General features: G+C 49.3%; 1 protein-coding gene across 1 annotated transcript in view; it reads left to right on the top strand.

The window, feature by feature from the left end:
• BEST4 (bestrophin 4) overlaps positions 1–19,831 on the top strand; it is a 171,898-nt gene that overhangs the window by 128,782 nt on the left and 23,285 nt on the right. The window contains exon 8 of the mRNA XM_069232809.1: positions 1,380–1,460. Coding sequence (XP_069088910.1) covers positions 1,380–1,460 — 81 coding nt within the window. The remainder of the gene's footprint in view (positions 1–1,379; positions 1,461–19,831) is intronic.

Here is a 19,831-nt window from a genome sequence, read left to right as displayed (position 1 = left end):
CTAGAGCCAGGTGGATTGCACCCCTATCTCAAATTTTGAGCTTAACAGACCAAGGCCCATATTTATGTTCTGTTTGTGCAGGTTTAGAGTTTGTTATTTTTACGTTAAAATGGCGCAAACCTAATGCCATATTTATACTTTGAAGCTAGACCCGTCTAGCATCAAAATATTGGGCTTAGCACCATTTCTAGTTACGCCAACCCACCTTGTGTCAATGAGATGCAAGGTAGGCGTTCCCGTCCTAGAAATGACTATAACCCCCTAGCGCTATATCTATACTGCGGTGCAGAGGCCTGCGCACGGAGTAGGTGGACTCAAATAATGGCGCTAAGCCTGCTTGGTGCCATTATTTAACGCCTGAGTCAGACCAGGCATTAGGGTAGCTGTGGACCCATTTTTATGGCCAAACACCATGGAATGGGCCCACAGATGCCCACCCCAAGCCCCGGCAACACCCCATCCACATCAGAGGGACACCACAGGATGGGAGACCCCATCCAAGGTAAGTATTTTATTTTTAGGTGTGCAACTGGGGTTTCGGGGGCTCTCTGCCTGACACTGGGTCTAATGCCTTGCCCAGAGGACACTGTAATGTATTTGGCTGCCTGTGCGTCAGGAAACCAGGAAAAGATGCTAGGCTGGTTAGTGGCATATATTTTGCCACTAACCAGTCTAACATAATTTCTGACCTACTAGCACCATTCCCCCTAACACCAACCCTGACCGGTTAGCGTCATTTTTCCAGGCGCTAGCCATTCCTAAGCACCATCTTGCGTCATTCCATAAATATGATGTTAAGATGGCCCTAAAAAATGGCTTTAGCCGGCGCTAATATTTTTGGCTCAAATGCATTAGCACAGTTTTGCATCAAAAAGCATAAATATAGGCCCAAGTTCAAACACTTAGGATGTGCAAAAGTGATTCCTCATCTATGACTGTGGTGGCCGGTACCAAAGTTTTTATATGGGGAATGGCTCATCAGACAAAAAACTGGTAGATCAACCTCAAAATCTTTTGTGTATTGAAATGATTTATTCTGATTCTTAGTGGGATTTTTTTAAAGAAAAATCTTTCAATGTTTAATCCTTTTAATCTTTGTACGTGTGAGATTTTAAATTCCGCAATGTATTATTATCGATGTGCTGCCATGTTTTGTTGATGAAATCACATTTGCAATCTATCTAATAAACTGTGACTTTGACCTTAATTTCCCATAAAGTCCACATGCACCGGCAATAGGGAGGTACAATATCCAGATCGTATCCCCAGTCATACCAAAAAAATCATATAGTTCTAAAGCTAGTTGGGGGGAAAACAACTGAATATAAGTTTTGTTTTGTGATACCTTAACTGACGCTTCTCCTCTTTCTATACACCAGGTTGCAGAGCAAATCATCAACCCATTTGGAGAGGACGACGATGATTTTGAAACCAACAAACTGATAGATAGAAACCTGCAGGTGAGGTTCACCCCATGTCTTCTGTACAGCTAAGTAGAAGAGCCGTGATTGCCAGTCGCGCAGTAAAGGCCCCTGCGGTGCGTGGGGGGAGCGGGGGAGTGAGCTCCACAGGGCCCCCTCAGCACAGTACTCTGGCCTGAAAGTTCCTGAGTGAGTCTGGAGGAGGGGGCCCTCCATGTACTTTGCAGAGGGGAGCCTCACGTTTCGTTACGCCGCTGGTGATTGGTTTACTACTGATTCTCTACAGATACTCTTGCCCATAATAGCCTGCGTTTAGCTGGAAGCAGGACATTTCACTGCATTTGGAGTTCTCATCCATAGAGGCGAAGTTTCCCTAGTGAAGTTACGTTCTCTGCCATGGAAGAAGCCGCTGTCAGGCGGAAATCTGAAATGCTATCAGTGCCCATTTTGTGTAGAGAGATTTAGTCCATCAGTGCTGGTTCTGGAAGTAGCACCTAAAATGGAGTACAGTGCCAGTACCCACATGTCTAGCCTTCTGAACATGCTCAGAGCGAATCCTTACCCTTGCCATGGCAGTTATTCAGGTTATCAGATCTATTTGTCCATCAAATTAATAAGCACAGCCTATTATAAGCGTCCAGCCTCATCAAAGCCACTTAATCAACAACCATTGACATAGCCAATAGGTCTCGCCTTTGGGACGTAATAAGTGTTTAGCTAGAGTTATTGGCTTTGTCAATGGGGGTTATTACAACTTTGGAGGAGGTGTTAATCCGTCCCAAAAGTGACGGTAAAGTGGCGGATATACCACCAGCCGTATTACGAGTCCATTATATCCTATGGAACTCGTTATACGGCTGGTGGTATATCCGTCACATTTGGACGGATTAACACCTCCTCCAAAGTTGTAATAACCCCCAATGTCTTTAAGCTATGCTGTAGAGCACTGTGGCTACTGTGCAGCATGTTGAAAAGTTATAATAAAAAGTGTTATAAGCATATTTGTTACCTTATATATAACTAAGAATACATTATATTTATACAGATGTGCTAATGGTGGTAATGCACTGGTGGTCAGGTGGTTACAAGTTGGTGCGGTGCTGAGGTGATGCTGCACTAATGCTGAAGTAGTGCTGCGTTAGTGCTGTATGGCTGCTAAGGTGGAGTTGTGCTGGTGCTGAGTTGGGGCTGTACTGGTGGGGGTGCACTGATGCGGAGGTGGTGCTGATACTGAGATGGTGCTGATGTTAAGGTGGTGTTGTGCTAGTGCTGAGGTGATGCTGCGCTGGAGCAGAGTGGTGTTGCGCTGGTGCTGGGTTGGTAATGCACTGATGAGGAAGTTATGCTGTGCTGATGCTGTGATGGTGCTGTGGTGGTGCTCAGGTCATGCTGTGCTGATGCAGTGCTGTTCTGATGCTAAAATGGTGCTCCGCTAATGCTGAGGTGGTTCTGCACTGGTGCTGAGACGGTGGTGTGCTTGTGCGGAGGTGGTGCTCAGGTGGGGCTGAGTGATACTGCCTTGGTGCTGTGCTGATGCTGAGGTGGTGCTGTGCTGATACTGTGGCGGGGCTGTGCTGGTGATGAGTTGGTGATGCACTGGTGGTGGTGCACTGATGCGGAGGTGATGCTGTAGCGGGGCTGTGCTGGTGCTGTGATGGTGTGGAGTGGTGTTGAGGTGGTGCTGTGCTGAGGTGATGCGCTGATGCTGAGGTGGTGGTGCTGCACTAATACTGAAGTGGTGCTGCATTGGTGCTGAATTCCTGCTGAGGTGGGGTTGCACTGAGGTGGGGTTGTGGTGGTGCACTAATGTGAAGGTGGTAATGTGCTGATGCTGAGATGGTGCTGTGCTAATGTTGAGGTGGTGCGCTGGTGCTGAGGTGGTGCTGTGCTAGGCTGAGGTGCTGCTGCGCTGGTGCTCCACTGGTGGTGATGTACTGATGAGAAGTGGGGCTGTGCTGATGCAGAGGTGGTGCTGTGGTGGTGCTGCACTGGTTCTGAGGTGGTGCTGCACTGGTACTGAGGTGGTGGTATGCTTGTGTAGTGATACTGATGTGGTGCTGAATGATGCTAAGGAGGTGCTGAGTGATGCTTTGGTGGTTCTCAGGTGCTGTTCTGCTGGTGCTCAGGTGGTGCTGAGTGATGCTGAGTTGGTGCTGTGCTGATGTTGAGCTGGTGCTGCGCTGATGCTGAGGTGGTGCTGCACCGGTGGTGACGCACTGATAAGGAGGTGGTGCTGTGCTAATGCTTAGATGTTTCTGTGGTGCTGATGCTGCGGTGTTGCTGTGCTGGTGCTGAGGTGGTGCTGTGCTGATGCTGAGGTGGTGCTGAGGTGGTAGTATGCTTGTGTGAAAGTGGTGCTGAGTGATGCTGAGGTGGTGCTGAGTGATGCCGAGATGGTGGTGCCCTGGTGCTGAGGTGATGCTGCACAGGCGCTGAAGTGATACTGCACCAGTGCTGAGTTGGTGCTGCACTGTTGCTGAGGTGGTGCTGTGGTGGTGTTGAGTGATGCTGAGAAAATGCTGCACTGGTGCTGAGTGAAGCTATGGTGGCGCTGAGTGATGCTGTGCTGATGCTGAGGTGGTGCTGAGTGATGCTGTGCTGATGCTGAGGTGGTGATGCTACACTGATGCTGAAATAGTGCGGCGCAGGTAGTGCTGCGCTGATGCAGAGGTGGTGCAGTGCTGATGCAGAGGTGGTGCTGTGGTGGTGTTGAGTGATGCTGAGGAGATGCTGCACTGGTCCTGAGGTGGTGCTGAGTGATGCTATGGTGGTGCTGAGTGATGCTGTGCTGATGCTGAAGTAGTGAGGTGGTGCTGCACTGGTGCAGAGGTGGTGCTGTTGCTGAGGTGGTGCTGATCTGATGTTGTGGTGCTCAGGTGCTGCTGAGTGATGCTCTGGTGCTGTTGTGAATCGGTGCTGAGAACGCTGACTGGTGCTGAAGTGGTGTTGCACTGTCTACTTGCAGGATATAGTGCTAAGTAACCTCACATTACATGCCACCTTTAGAGAGCACGGGGAAGCATTCCTTGGAATTCGTTTTTAGTTCACCAACGATTGAAACCTAAAAGAAATCATCAAAAGTTGGAAATGCGCAATTTAATGTTGCTTCCATTTTCATAAAAAGGAGCAATAACACCATGTTTACCTCTTTAATTGTATCAAAATAATTACGCTGTCAAAAGCATAATGTAAATAGGTTGATCCTACTGTGGGCCGTCTTCTTAAACTACACTTCCATAATAAGTAAATATAGTTTTTGGGTTTGGACATTTGAGCTAATGAAACCAAAAATGTTATAGGGTGAAAAACAACATAGCCTCCAGCTGAAAAAGTGTTTGTGACATTAAACAGTGGAAAACACAATAAGACAATGATTTTCAGATGTTAAAGTTATCATTCCTAAACGTCAATCTGATAAGCCCCATCTGCAGCTAGTTTATTGCTTGTTCTGGGCTTGTAGCGCATTGAAGAATGCAGCCATCCTTAATGAAAACATCGTAATAGAGTCACAACCCGTCTGTTAACAAAATCCAAGTCTTCAAGAAACAAATGTTGAATATGCCATGACTGAGGCACGCTGTTTAAAACAAAATGAAAGTATGTTCTTTTAAAACGTCCCATAGGCTGAGCGCTTTTACATTGAAATGCACTACCGTTAAAACAATAGTAGTAAAACACAGAGATATGCCATGCCTAAAACATGTAGTGAATACCATATGTCCTTTGCAAAAGTTCCGCTGTCTGAGCACGTTTAGGGCCAGATGTACGAAGCATTTTTCAAGTCGCAAACGGTGTGGTCTGAAGCTGGGTGGTGCGCCATGCGGTGTCTCCAGGTCATGGTGCCGGCAGTGTCGTCATTGCTGAAGCACTGTCGTTGATAGGCCCAAGGCAGCGGGGCGGTCTCCATGCAGCACCCCCTGGTCACAGTGCAGACGGGCATCTGTTGACTACACTGGAGTTGATGGTGCTGGCGTCGGTGGACCGGGGCTGCGGTGCATGACGGGACGGTGCTTTGTGTACCTCACGAGCAGTGTCTGATAGCTCCTGGGCTAGCCCAGTGGTGCTGGTCCCAAAACCTCACTCTCAGAATGGAAAAAGAGAAATGAGATTCTGTATTGACTACAGAGGGCTCAACAAGGTCACAAAGACAGATGCTCATTCTATCCCTAGGGCAGATGAGCTCATACATACACTGGCATCTGCCATGTATCTTAGCACATTTGATTTGACTGCAGCCTACTGGCAGATCAAATTATCAGATGATGCTAAACCAAAAATGTATTTTTCAACCATTGGAAGGCGCTACCACTTCACAGTGATGCCCCTTGGTCAGAAAAAAAGCACCTGCCACTTTTCAGAGGCTGGTGAATACAGCCCTCCAATGATTGGAAGCTTATCTAGATGGTATAGCTGTCTTTACCTCCACCTGGGAAGACCACTTGGTCCACCTCTGAAATGTTTTGGAGTCTCTGCAAAAAGCAGGCCTCACTATCAAGGCCTCTAAGTGCCAGGTAGGGCAGGGGAAGGCTGCATATCTGAGCCACCTGGTAGGTGGAGGCCAGATTCAACCACTACAGGACAGAGGAGGATCTACACTATTTTAAATTGGACTCCCCCACTACACAGACCCAAGTGAGAGTCTTCTTAGGCGTCACTGGGCACTACAGTAGGTTCATTAAGAACCATGGCTCCATTGTTAATTATCTCACCTCAAAGAGAATGCCTAAAAAGGTTTTGTGGACAGCTAGCTGTCAAAAAGCTTTTGAAGACCTCGAACTGGCCATGTGCTCTGCACCTGTGTTAAAAAGCCCTGACTACTCCAAGAAGTTCATAATACAAACAGATGCTTTTGAGGTAGGGGTGGGGCAGTTCTATCTCAACTTAACACTGAGGGCCAGAACCAACCTGTGGCTTTTATAAGCAGAAGGATGACCCCTAGGAAAGGCGTTGGTCAGCCATAGAAAGGGAGGCCTTTTTCTGTGGTCTGGGCATTGAAGAAGCTGAGGTCATACCTGTTAGGCACTCACATCATATTTCAGACAGACCACAAGCCCCTTCTTTGGCTCAAACAGATAAAAGGTGAAAATCCCAAACTGTTAAGGTGGTCCATATCCTATAGGGAATGGATTATACAGTGGAACATAGACCTGGGAGTAACCACTCCAATGCAGATGGACTCTACAGATATTTCCACTTAGACAATGAAGACTCATCTGGGCAAGGTTAGCCTTCTTGTCCTTCGTTTGAGGGGCTGTGTAGGAAAGTACCCTCTTTCTTGGCATGGTTACCCCATTTTCTGCCTGTTGTCAGTGTGTTTGACTGTGTTCACTGGGATCCTGATAACAGGACCCCAGTGATTATGCTCTCTCCCTTCTAACTTGGTAACTTGTACCATGTTTACCCCACATTTGGCATACTGGTGCCCCCATGTAATTCCTAGTATATGGTACACAGGTACTCTGGGCATTGGGATACCAGGAGATCCCCATGGGCTGCAGCATGTATTATGCCACCCATGAGTAGCCCATGCAAAGTGTTTTGCAGGCCTGCCATTGCAGCCTGCGTGAAAGGGTGCATGCACCCCTTTTCACCGTGGGTCACTGCACCAGACAACTATGTCACCCCTATGGCAGGTCCTCCTAGCCCAGAGGGCAGAGTTCAAGTACCTTTGTATGAGGGCACCCCTACACTAGCAGAAGTGCCCCCATGAACTCCAGTGTAATTTTCATGGATTTCGTGAGTGCAGGGACGCCATTTTATGCATGTATTGGACATGGGTCACTACCTATGTCCAGGTACATAATGGTACTTCCGAACATAGGCATGTTTGGTATCAAACATGTTGGAATCATACCCCAATACTGTTGTAAGTATTGGAAGTATCATTCCATGCACTCTGGGGGATCCTTACAGGACCCCCAGCATTGCTCCTACCAGCCTTCAACGGTTTTCCAGGGAGCCCAAGTAGCTGCCACCTATCAGACAGGTTTCTGCCCTCCTGCTGCTTGAATACCTCAAGCCCAGGAAGGCAGAACAAAGGATTTCCTTTGGGGGGGGTAACACCCTCTCCCTTTAGAAATAGGTGTTACATGGCTTGGGAGGAGTAGCCTCCCCAGGCCACTGGTATGCTTTGAAGGGCACATTTGTTGCCCTTCATGCATAAAACAGTCTACACCAGTTCAGGGCCCTCCACTCCCTGCTCTGGCGCAAAACTTGACAATGGAAAGGGGAGTGACCACTCCCCTGTACATCACCTCCCCAGGGGTGGTGCTCAGAGCTCCTCTAGAGGGTCCCTGGGTTCTGCCATCTTGAATCCAAGATTAGCAGGGACCTCTGGGAGCATCTGCACCAACACCAGACTGCAATTCTTCCTCCAGCATGGGAGCTCATCTGCATCCCTCAGGAACTCTTCACCGACTCCAGGGCTGCAGTGCTGACCTTCTTCACATCACTGTCGACCAGTGCCTGCAGCCACAGCTGGGTGGGTAGTAGCTCCTACTTCTCCTGGACCCTTCAGTGACTTCTGGACTTGGTCCCTTTCTTCCATAGGTCTTCCTCTTCAGAAATCCACCGCTGGTTTCTTGCAGTCTTGTCTGGGTTTTGCATTTTCTTCATTTTCTTACTTTTGGGTGGTTTGGGGAAAATAGAGTAACTTACTCCTTTTCTCCTGGTCTCTAGGGGGGACTGTGATACTTATCTTTGGGGTTTCCTAGTACTCCCAGCTACCCTCTACACATTCCACTTACCTAGGTAGGGGACCTGTGTTCGCAGTCCATTTTTTTAGTATATGGTTTGGGCTCTCCCTAGAGTTACTATTGTCTAACTGCATTTGCGGGAGGAGCCAAGATGGCGGCGGGATAGGAGAGCCATCGCGGAGCTCCGGCGTCGGCTGCAGGCCAAGAGCCGCTAAAGGGACGGGTGGACCCCGCGGTTCAAGTTGGAGCCGTGGGAGACACTTTGGACTCTGTTGCAGATGTTTGTGGCCCTCTAAGAGCACTGGAAGGTGCCCGATGATCCACAATGGAGCTGCGGTGCCACAGACAAGATGGCGGCTGCGGCAATCGTGCGCGGATAGAGTGACCAGGACAAGAGTCGGGTGGACCCAAGCCATGGGGACCCGCATGTTGGCCCATCGGGGCAGTGGGGAAAACACCTCTTCCACCCACTGAGGCAGAGAGAGCGCGGAGGTCGGCGTCATGAATACTGGAGTGAGGCGGTGAGTGGATGGAGAGGAGCGCTTCTCTGCACGGTGGGTGAGGGACAGCGGTGTGGCGCCTCCCCTGCCCCCCCAGAAGGAAAGCAGCGATGAGTGAGAGTCAGGAGAGAGTACCTGACGGAGAAGCACACAAGAACAGAGAAGCGCAGCGCTGGCGCGGCGGACCTCGCCCTATGTGGTAGAGGCGGGCAAGGGGCCTGGTGGGCCTTCCTGGGTGCCCCTGGGGGGTAAAGCGGCCCTCAAGGATCGCGACTGACTGGTTGGTGGGAGAGGCAAGATATCAGGCAGCCAGCCAGTTGAAGGTGGCATGCAGAGAGCATGGAGCATATGAAGGTGCGTGGAGAGAGCGGACTTGGCCGACATTTGAGTGAGGAGGCTGTGTTCTAAGAGGCATGGGGACACACATGGATGGGTGACCTTCTCTATTGGAATAACATAACTGAGGCTATGAAAGGGGACTGCGCCTCCTGGCTGGAGGTCGGGATGGGAGAGACCAACGTCGGAAGCAGAACATTGGTGGCCTGAGGATGGGTACTGGAGATTGGGGGGGGGTCAGCTTTTGGCCTTGACGACGCTGCCTGGGTGGTCACAGAAAGAGTGCCCAACTCAATTGGAAGAGAGGCAGCCTGAAACAGGAGGTGTTGGTGACCCAAAGACAGGATAAGAAAGACAGTAGCATGAAAGACCCGCTCACGATGTGGGGAAGGAGCCAGGCGGAGGCACTGGTGGTGAAGCTGGGAAAGAAGATGCCAACCCAGTGACAAAAGCATTTATGGAGCAACTATTTGGAGTGCTGCAAGAAGATATTGCTACCCTCAGACAGGAGCTCACCACAACTGTCAAGGAACTCAAAGGAGAGGTGGTGGAGTTGGGTCAACAAGTGGACACAGTGGAACGCACATGTGTCACGCAGGAGGAGGAACTAGATCACCACAGGCAAGGGATTATCGCTCTCCAAGACAGCAACCAGGATCTGCAGTATAGACTTGAGGACCTGGAGAATAGGTCACGGAGATCTAACATCAGCATTAGAGGAGTACTGGTGCAGGCCATAGTGGGATCCCAGGAGGATTTTGTGGATCTGTCTGTTCAAAAAGGGGGCGCCAGCTCTCAACAACCAAGACATAATATTGGACTTTACACATCAGTCTGGGCGCCCCTCCCAGTCTCCAGGCCAGCCACACGATATACACACATGCCTTCACTACTATAAGCAGAAGGAGCAAATTTTTACAGCGGTCCGTGACATGAATGCTACAGACTTCGAAGGCCACAAACTATATCTGTTTCACGACCTCTCCTCACTAATACTGCAGTGCCAGTGTGCTCTGCGGCTTGTCATTGTTATGCTTCAATTTTAAGGAATCCGCTACAAATGGGGCCATCCCTTCTGTCTCCAATTTGTTTGGTAGAACGAGATGCGCATTATACGCACACTGGACGAGGCTGAAGCCCTTCCGGACATGGACTTGGGGCAGAGTGGCCCCCCTCCTGGGGTTTCAGAGGACACTTTGCGGGTGCCACATGGGAATCAAGGTCACGCACATCGACAATGGAAGAAGAAACCCCCCAAACCATCAGAGAAGGTAAGCAAGAAGGAAAGGAGGACTTGCTCTGCAGTTTGTGGCACCATGGGGGTCTACAGGAAACAAGACCAGGATTTTAAAACCCTTTCGTGCCGGTTGTCAAGGAGGTCTTAATGACAACATATGTGGCCTTCCCGCTCTACAGCCGAGAGTCCTGAGTGTGGACAACAAAAGATGAGGGGTGACGTGTGATAGCTGCAATAAGAATATGGATAAGGAGAGACGATGGAACTCCTACAGTGGAGGAAGATGGCTGGGATAGTTAAGACTTGGTGCACCCAGATGTATTTTATGTGATTCCCAGGCAGGGAACGAGTTCTGTTTACACTTTTATATTAAGTTGGCTAGTTGTTCAGTCGCATGCACCTCCCGTTCCTTATTTTCTAGTGACATATCTGGCAGCGTTAGTAGCTGGAGCCTTCAGCAATAGGTTGAACCCTCGCAGGCCCACCCACGCTAATTCCCAAAGCATGCATGTCGGTCAATGTAATTAGCCTTAATGTCAGGGGCCTCAACTCTCCAATGAAGAGGTGAGCTTTGATAACGATGCTGAGGGAAGCCAAAGGGGACATATGTCTGATCCAAGAGTTACACTTGTTAAGATCAGATTGGAAGAAGCTGAGAACCTGATGGTTTGATAGACAATATCACTCATCCGGACCTGAGAGGCGGGCAGGGGTGGCAATATTGATATCTATTACCAGGGAAATTAGTAGGCATACAGGCTGAGATTAATGTAAAACTTATATCCATACGCATAGACATACATGGGCGTACTAGCACGGTAGCCTGCATTTATGGCCCTAATGATCATCAGGAGGAGTTTTTGAGGCAGGCCATTGAGAGGGTGCTGGTTTAGGCTGACGCGGACATCCTCGTAGGGGGGGGTTCTAATATAGTCCCTGACACTCACATGGACATATCAGCGCAGAGAAGTGGACAGATGGGGGCTTACTCAGTTGGCTTATGAAGGTGGTTGGAGGAAGGTGCTCTGATGGATGTTTGGCGAGCACATACCCAACCCTTCTGCATATACGTTTTTCTCAGCTGCGCACCAGACTTATGCAAGACTTGACCTCTTTCTGCCCACCTTGGCATATTACACGCAATCACTCACTCAGAGATTGGAGTGGCATTTATATCCGACCATGCTCTGATCACATTACGACTCACACTGTCGAGCCAGAGTAGAAGACTGTGGCGATGGCGGCTAAATACTAAGGGGCATATTTATACTCTGTAAGTGCCGAATGTGCGTCAAAATTTTTGATGCACATCCGGCGCAAACCTTGCCCCATATTTAAACTATGACGCCCAACCCCGCGGACATCAAAAAACCTCTGTGTGTGTAATTTTTTTAGATGCGGGAAACCACCTTGCGTTAATGACATGCAAGGTAGGCGTTCCCGTCCAAAAAATGACTTTAAGGCCTGTGTGCCTTATTTATACTCCTGCTTAATTTTGACGCACAGGAGGGAGCGGCCCTAAAACACGGCGCACAGCCTGATGTGCACGTTTTTTTAACGCCTGGGTGAGGGCAGGCGTTAAGGGACCTGTGGGCTCACTTCCATGGTCTCTGACCATGGAAGCAGTCCAGAGGCGCCCTTCCCTGCCCCCAGGGACAACCCGTGCCACCCTCTCCCACCTCAGGAGGACACCCATGGATGGGGGGGACCCATCCCAGGTAAGTACAGGTAAGTTGAGGTAAGTATATTTTTTTTATTTTTTAAAGTGGCATAGGGGGGCCTAATTTGGGCCCCCCTACATGCCACTGTGCCCAATGATAATGCCCAGGGGCCAGAAGTCCCCTGGGCATGGCCATTGGGCAAGGGGGCATGACTCCTGTCTCTGCTAAGACAGGAGTCATTTCAATGGAGGTTGTGCGTCAAAAAATGGCGCAAGTCCGGTTTGAGCCATGCTTTTTGACTCAAACCTGACTTGCACCATTTTTTGACGCACCACCCCCATTCTTCCCTACACCGGCCCTGCCTGGTTTGGGTAATTTTTTTTTACTCTGACCAGCCCGCAGTGGCGTCTAACGTCAATCCTTAAATAAGACATCCGCATGGTGCGTAGGAATGGCGTTAGCCGGCAGTACATTTTTTTACGCAAACCAACACTGGCGCTGATTCGCATCAAAAAGTATAAATATGGGCCTAAGCTTCTTGCTGATGAAGAAGTACGCATAGAAATTAATGATACAATTACATCATACCTAAGTATTAACGATATGCCAGAGACCGCTGTGGCAACGGTCTGGGAGACATTGAAGGCAGTGGTTAGGGGTCAATGTATAGCTATTGCAGCCTTCGCTAACACACCCAGGAGGGAGAAGCGGCGGCAGTTAGAAGTCAGGATAAAAGTGCTGGAAGGGCAACATGGGGTAGCGGGTGCACAGGAGGTGCAGCAACAGCTGATGGCGACTTGTAAACAATTGAAAGCAATGGATATGGTAAGTGCGGAATACGCCCCTTTTACGCACTAAGCAGATGTACTATGTGGGGGCAATAAGGCAGGGATACTCTTGGCACATAGGCTGCGCGCACAGGTGGCGCAACGCCGGGTAAACTCAATAGAGACACGAGGGGGAGCGATCACTACAGATGAGGATCTGATCCTGAAGGAATTTGAGGATTTCTATGCCTCACTCTACACCGCGGAACACCCAGATGAGGGGGCAATAACGAGATACTTAGACAAGATATCCTTGCCCCAAATTCCTAGACCGCTAGCCAACGTGTTAGACAAGGATATTACCCCTGCAGAGGTTTTAGCGGCTACCCAGTGACTCTGCACGGGCAAGGCACACAGCCACGATGGGTTTGGGGCAGAATTCTATAAGCTTTTTAAAGAACTCCGGGCTCTGGTGCTGGCACCACTGTTTAACAGCTTTCCACTACCGGACTGCTGCCCCAGTTGATGTGCAGGGGTACTATTGTGGTTATTCCGAAGCCTGGCAAGGACCCAACCTTATGTGCATCCTAATGCCCGATTACGTTGTTGAATGTAGATGCTAAACTTTTTACTGGCATCTTGGCATATAGACTAAGCCCCCATATGCAGGGATTGATAGACCCAGATCAAACCGGGTTTCTTCCAGAGAACATGTGCGGATAATACTAGGAGGCTTTGTCACCTTTCAGATAATGTGCAGCGGGCCAAAATTCAGTTGATATTACTTTCTATCGATGCAGAGAAGGTTTGATCCGGTCCACTGGAATTTTATATTTTTGGTACTTCCTCGTTGTGGTTTGGAGCTGTGATTCTGTGAATGGGTGCAGAGTAACTACTGTCTCCCCCAGGCCAGGGTAAGCATAAACGCTGTTCTGTCTGAGACCTTCTCAATTGCCAGGGGGACTAGGCAGGGATGCCCTCTGTCGCCGCTGTTGTATGCCCTGTAAAAGGAACCCTTTGCGGAGCATATTCTGCAAAACCAGGACATTAGGGGTATTCCAATGGGGGACAGATCCCATAAAATTGCACTGTATGCTGATGATGTTATGCTTTACTTGACAGAACTGAGGATATCACCTGTAGCAGTGGTAGATGAACTGCAGGCTTTTGGGGGGGATGGCGTGCTTTAAAGCTAATCTGTCTGAATCCTCTATCCTTAACTTGACAGTGCCGGGGACGGATGCAGAGGGCCTGAGACCCCTCCTGCCATTTGTTTGGGCCCAGCAAGAAATACAATACTTAGGTTTACGAATCCGCACCACACCAGTTGCTATAGCGGAGCGTAATTATGCTGCACTGCTCAGAGAGGCACGGGGGCCCTGGCTCGGTGGAGGGGGTACGGTCTATCGTGGTTGGGATGTATCGCAGCGGTGAAGTTGACACTCGTACCTAAGGTGCTGTTCATCATGCAGAGCCTCTCACTTCAACCCCACGTAAGGTATTAGATGCTATGCAGAGGCTGATATGGGACTTCATCTGGGCAGGAAAGAAGACAAGAATGGCAAAAGAACAGGCCTACTTGCCACAGTCGGAGGGGGGCTGGGAATCCCCTATCTGGTGGGGTAATGTCAAGCTGCCCAGCTGAGATACCTGGTGGAATGGTCTTGTGCGAGCACTGAAAAACACTGGTACTTTATAGACCAGGCTGTTGCAGGGCTACACATTTGGAAAGTTCCCAGACTGCCAAAGGCGTGCCACCCACTGGGTGTTTATGTATCTCCGGTCCTGCGAGCCACCATGGAGGTATGGGACAAAGTACAAACACGTAAGGCCCTGTCCTCACCCATATCCCCGCAAATGCCAATTATTGGAAATCCAGACTTCCCCCTGGCACTCAAGGGATCCTCTTACCAGTCCTGGCAGGACTCCAGTTGTAAAAGAATTGGGGACTTGTTCGATGCGCAGGGGACCATGGATTTCCCCCAACTCAGGGAGGTTTATGGCCAGCCTCAAGAAGCTTATTGGCAGTATTTGGCGATCAGACACTGGGTGTTGTCTCCGACAGTCCGACCCCATCCATGTATACCCCTCCTCCCCTTTGAGAGCTGGCTGCTGATGCGTTTGTCAGATAAGAAGCTTATCTTGGATCTCTATGTCTTCCTGACGGTGCTGCCAAACTTACCCCAGGCGCCTGCAAGGCAAAGGTGGGAAGCTGAATGTGGCCACGCCTTCACGGACAGGGAAAGGCAGGATGTGCTACATCGAGAGCGCGTAACGGCCTGTAAAATGAACAACAAGGAATTCCTCTTGAAAATAGCGCACTATTGGTACTATACTCCAGCGCGAGTGGCCGGATGGCGGAAGGGCACCACAGACAGTTGGTGGCAGGGGTGTGGACAGAGGGCTCCACTCACACATATCCTATGGCAATGTCCACACTTGGCTTCCTTCTGGGAGAACATATAGGATGCTATAGACAGAATATATGACACAGCCGTGCCTCGTTTTCCCAGCTACATCTCATTAGGACTACTGAATCCACAGACATATCTTCTCAAGGCTCCGAAATGTAGAGCCATTACACTGGCGATCGGTGCCGCTAAACTGCTGATTTTAGCTCAATGGGGTACTGAGGCGGTTCCCTCACATACTGACTGGCTACACAAGTTGTGGGACATATTGGGGATGGAAAAACTGACAGCAATGGTCACGGGATCCCTGCCCAAGTTTGATAAGATCTGCCGGCCCTGTATCTCTTACCTCTCGGATGAGTTCAGGGAGCTGACATGCCCGTGCTACGTATGTGTGTTGCGCTTGATGAGCTTAGCTAAAGACCTGACCGGAGAAACAGCTATGCCATGAGTTGGAAGTGGCCTGCACGAAGGGGGAAGGGGTAAACGGGCTTTATCGCAAGGTATAGATATAGGTACGGGGGCATTGTGCTTGTTTTCTTGTTTCCTTTTTATGGGCGAGCGCAAAGCGCTCCGTCCCATTCTGTAATCTCTCTTTGGGCTTCCAACCACGCCCATGTCACGTCAGTCACTTACATTGATTTGAGGGCTAGCCTTTTAAAATCCGTTTGCTTTCATTTGTGAAAGGCATGCATATGTCATGCCTTTTCCGGTGTTTAGCCCACCTACACAGCACCGGTAAACTACTAAAAGCATACAAGGCTCAATGTTTTCAGCATGGTGTCCGGACTACTTTATCTTTTTATTTTCCACACAGCGCGATCACGTTGCATTTTGTTTTTTTTACAAAGCTAATAGCTCTACTTCGAGCTAATTATTTTTATATCCACCGGCCAGTGGTTGTAGGTGGAATGGTTGTATAAGACAAAATGTTAATAAACAGATTTAATCCTTAACTGCATTTGCACTGGTTTTTATCACTTTCTATGCCTGCTTCTGGTAGTGTATATATTTAGTGTGTTACTTACCTCCTATTGGAGGGTTGCCCCTAGTACTTTTTGGTATTGTGTCACTAAAATAAAGTACCTTTATTTTTGTAACACTGAGTGTTTTCTTACATGTTTGTGAGTAATGTGTAACTACAGTGGTATTGCATGAGCTTTGCATGTCTCCTAGATAAGCTTTGGCTGCTCATCCACAGCTACCTCTAGAGAGCCTGGCTTCTTGACACTGCCTACACTGCACTAATAGGGGATACGTGGACCTAGGATAAGGTGTAAGTACCTTAGGTACCCACCACACACCAGGCCAGCTTCCTACAGGTACCCTTGGAAACACTACTGCTGCCTGACCCAGAGGGTACACCCTCCTCCCCCCGGCAGCTCCTGCACCCTCAGCACATTTTTACTTGAATATGGCTCCACAGTCTCCCCAACTGAATCCTCAGAATGCCCACTGGCAGTTCTGGCTGCTACCCAGGCCCTCGGCGCCTTTTGTAGCTCCTCCTTCTTGGTGAGGCCTCTAACTTGGACTATGAGGCTTTTGCAAACTGAATTCAGTTTATTCATGGTGTAGTTTCCCAACCTGTCCTCCTCAAAAACCAAATCCAGGGATATAACTGATGATGCTCTTGACTGAGACATGATGTAGTAGGAAGTTCAACTTGAACTCAAGACCAAAAATAGATCAAAGGAAAAATCCCAAACCAAAAACCTGTTTGTGGTACATAGTGGTCTGCGATATGGTAGTAGTGTACACTAATCACTGTAGGTCAAATGAAAATGCAAGTCCTATCCTCACCGATGACAACTAATGTTAGAAATGGGGTTTCTAGGTGGCAGTTGGTTTGCACCCTGTCCAGATAGGGACCCTCACTCTAGTCAGGATATGGGAGATATCGAGCTCAGATAACCCCTGCTCACCCCCTTGGTAGCCTGGCACGAGCAGTAATGCTTATCTCAGAAGCAATGTGTAAAGCATTTGCACATAACACACAGTAATACAGTGAAAACACTACAAAAGGATACCACACTAGTTTTAGAAAAATAGCCAATATTTATCTGTGTAAAACAAGACCAAAGTGAGAAAAATCCACCATACAATAATAAAGATGTGAATTTTGCAAGAACTAGCTTAAAGGTCCGTCTGGGGCTATCACGGCATCGTGAACAACAAATCCAAAAGTTCAGGCCGGCTGTGGTGTCGCGGGCCAGCTACAGTGTCGGGAAGACCTGCAAACAGTACCTTGGAAATGCAGGGCATCATGATCCCCGTGATGAGATGCGAAGTGCGGCGTCGCAGACTTTGGTTCCGGAGACCGGTGCAGGGGTCATCGGGCCCTTTAAGGCACACGCGTTGCAGATCGAACTCCAGGCTGATGACGAAGTCAGGAGGGCTAGTGTGGATGGTGGCAGGGCTGTGGTGCGAGGCGGGACAATGCGGCGTGCGGTGCCCACAGGTCACAGTGCAGGCAGCGGCTCGGTGACGGCGTCCTGCGGTATCGGTGAGACCAGGGCTGCGATGTGAAGCGGGGTGGTGTGACGTGCTATGTGTCCAGGTCACAGTCCGGGTAGCAGTGGCGTCATTGTTGAAGCAATGTTGTCGGTAGGCTCAAGGTGGCGGTGTGGGGCAGGCTCCGTGTGGCGCCCACTGGTCGTGGTGCAGACAGGGGTGTCTGTTGATGACACTAGAGTCGATGACGCTGGCATCGGTGGACTGGGGCTACAGTGCGGGACGGGATGGTGCTTCGTGTACCTCACAAGCGGTGTCCACAGGCCATGGTGCAGGCAGCGGCGTAGGTCTCAGCGTGGAGCGTCGTCAGGGATGCAAAGGCTGCGGTGTGAGCAATACGATACAGAGTGCAGGGCCCACAGTGCAAGCAGCAGCTCGGTGACAGCGTCAAGTGGCGCCATCGGTGAGACCAGGGTTGTGGTGCGACGTGGGGCACGGCTCCGTGTGGCGTCGTCAGGTCGCAGTGGTTTTTTTTCTGTTGCAGCACAAAACACTCAGGGGCAGATTTAAGGAAAGTGGCGCTGCACCGAGTGCAAACCCACTTTCCCTCAACACTTAGCATCCCCTACCACCACGTGTGCGACATATTTAAAATACGCCCACCATGGCGTAGGGTAGGGGGCAATAGCAACATTTCTCATGACGCTACTGATGTACTCTGCAGGAGTAGTGCCAAAATATTGGCGCTACTCCTACAGAGTACATATGGCCCCATTTTAAAGAATGGAAGCCCCCTTTTAACGCCTGCTCTTAAGCAGGCGCTAAAAGTGCCGTCAAAAATGGCGCAATGAAGTCTCATAGATTTCCTTTCGCCATTTTTCCAGGTCCTCTGATGTGGGAATACCCCCTTTGCATATATTATGCCTGGCATAGGCATAATGTAGCGCAAAGTGTTACAGAGTGGCATAATGCATGCATTGCGCCACTCTGTAAATACTGTGTGGGGATTTCGGCCTCATTGGGTCACATTAACGTAAAAAATAATGAGGTTAATGTGGCGCAAGGGCATTATAAATATGCCCCATAGTTCCCAGTGCTGTAGGCAGATGAAGCTGAAGTCTTTGTAATCCCTGACACTTCCAACAGGAGGCAAGCTCTACTCCAAGCCCTTGGAGATACTTCATGAGCAGGATACACAGCAAAGTCCAGTCTTAGCCCTTTTTAAGGCAGAATCAGCAGCTGCAGGCCAGACCAGCAAAGCAAAGTTGCAGTACTCCTCCAGCTCTTCTCCTTGGCAGAGGTTCCTCTTGATCCAGAAGTGTTCCAAAAGTCTGGGGGTTTGAGTCCACTTCTTATACCCAGTTCTGCCTTTGAAGTAGGCAAACTTCAAAGAAAAGTCTCTGTTGTAGACAAGATCCTGCCTTGCCCAGGCCTGGCCCCAGACACACACCAGAGGGTCGGAGACTACATTGTGTGAGGGCAGGCACAGCCCTTCCAGGTGTAAGTGACCACTCCTCCCTCCACTCTAGCCCAGATGGCCCATCAGGATACGCAGGCTACACCCCAGCTCCCTTTATGTCGATGTCTAGTGGAGATTAACAAACAGCCCAACTATCAGTCTGACCCAGACAGTGGATACACAAGCAGGCAGAGTCACAGAATGGTTTAAGCAAGAAAATGCCCACTTTCCAAAAGTGGCATTTTCAAACTGACAATCTAAAAACCAACTTTACTAAAAGATGGATTTTTAAATTGTGAGTTCAGAGACCCCAAACTCCAAATCTCAATCTGCTCCCAATTGGAAACTGCACTTAAAAGATACCTCAAGGCAGTTCCCACATTAACCTATGAGAGAGATAGGCCTAGCAACAGTGAAAAAAGAATTTGGCAGTATTTCACTATTAGGACTTGTAAAAACACATCAGTACATGTCCTACCTTTAACATACACTGCACCCTGCCCCTGGGGCTACCTCAGGACTACCTTAGGGGTGCCTTACATGTAGTAAAAGGGAAGGTTTGGGCCTGGCAAATGGGTACACTTGCCAGGTCGAATCGGTAGTGCAAGGCTGCACTTAGACCTCCCACTACAGAGTCTGTGAGACATATTTACAGGGCTACTCATGTGGGTGGCACTATCAGTGCTGCAGGCCCTCTAGTAGCATTTGACTTACATGCCCTGGGCACACATAGTGCACTTTACTAGGCACTTGTTAGTAAATCAAATATGTCAACCATGGATAAACCAATCACCAATACAACGTACATGGGGATCACTTGCACTTTAGCACTGATCTGCAGTGCACAAAGACAATAAACCAGCAAAAACAAATCAGAAAAAATAGGAGGAAGA

The sequence above is a fragment of the Pleurodeles waltl genome, chromosome 4_2, assembly GCF_031143425.1.
Source record: "Pleurodeles waltl isolate 20211129_DDA chromosome 4_2, aPleWal1.hap1.20221129, whole genome shotgun sequence".
Taxonomy (NCBI): Eukaryota; Metazoa; Chordata; class Amphibia; order Caudata; family Salamandridae; genus Pleurodeles; species Pleurodeles waltl.
This window is presented reverse-complemented; position numbering and strand designations above follow the sequence as displayed.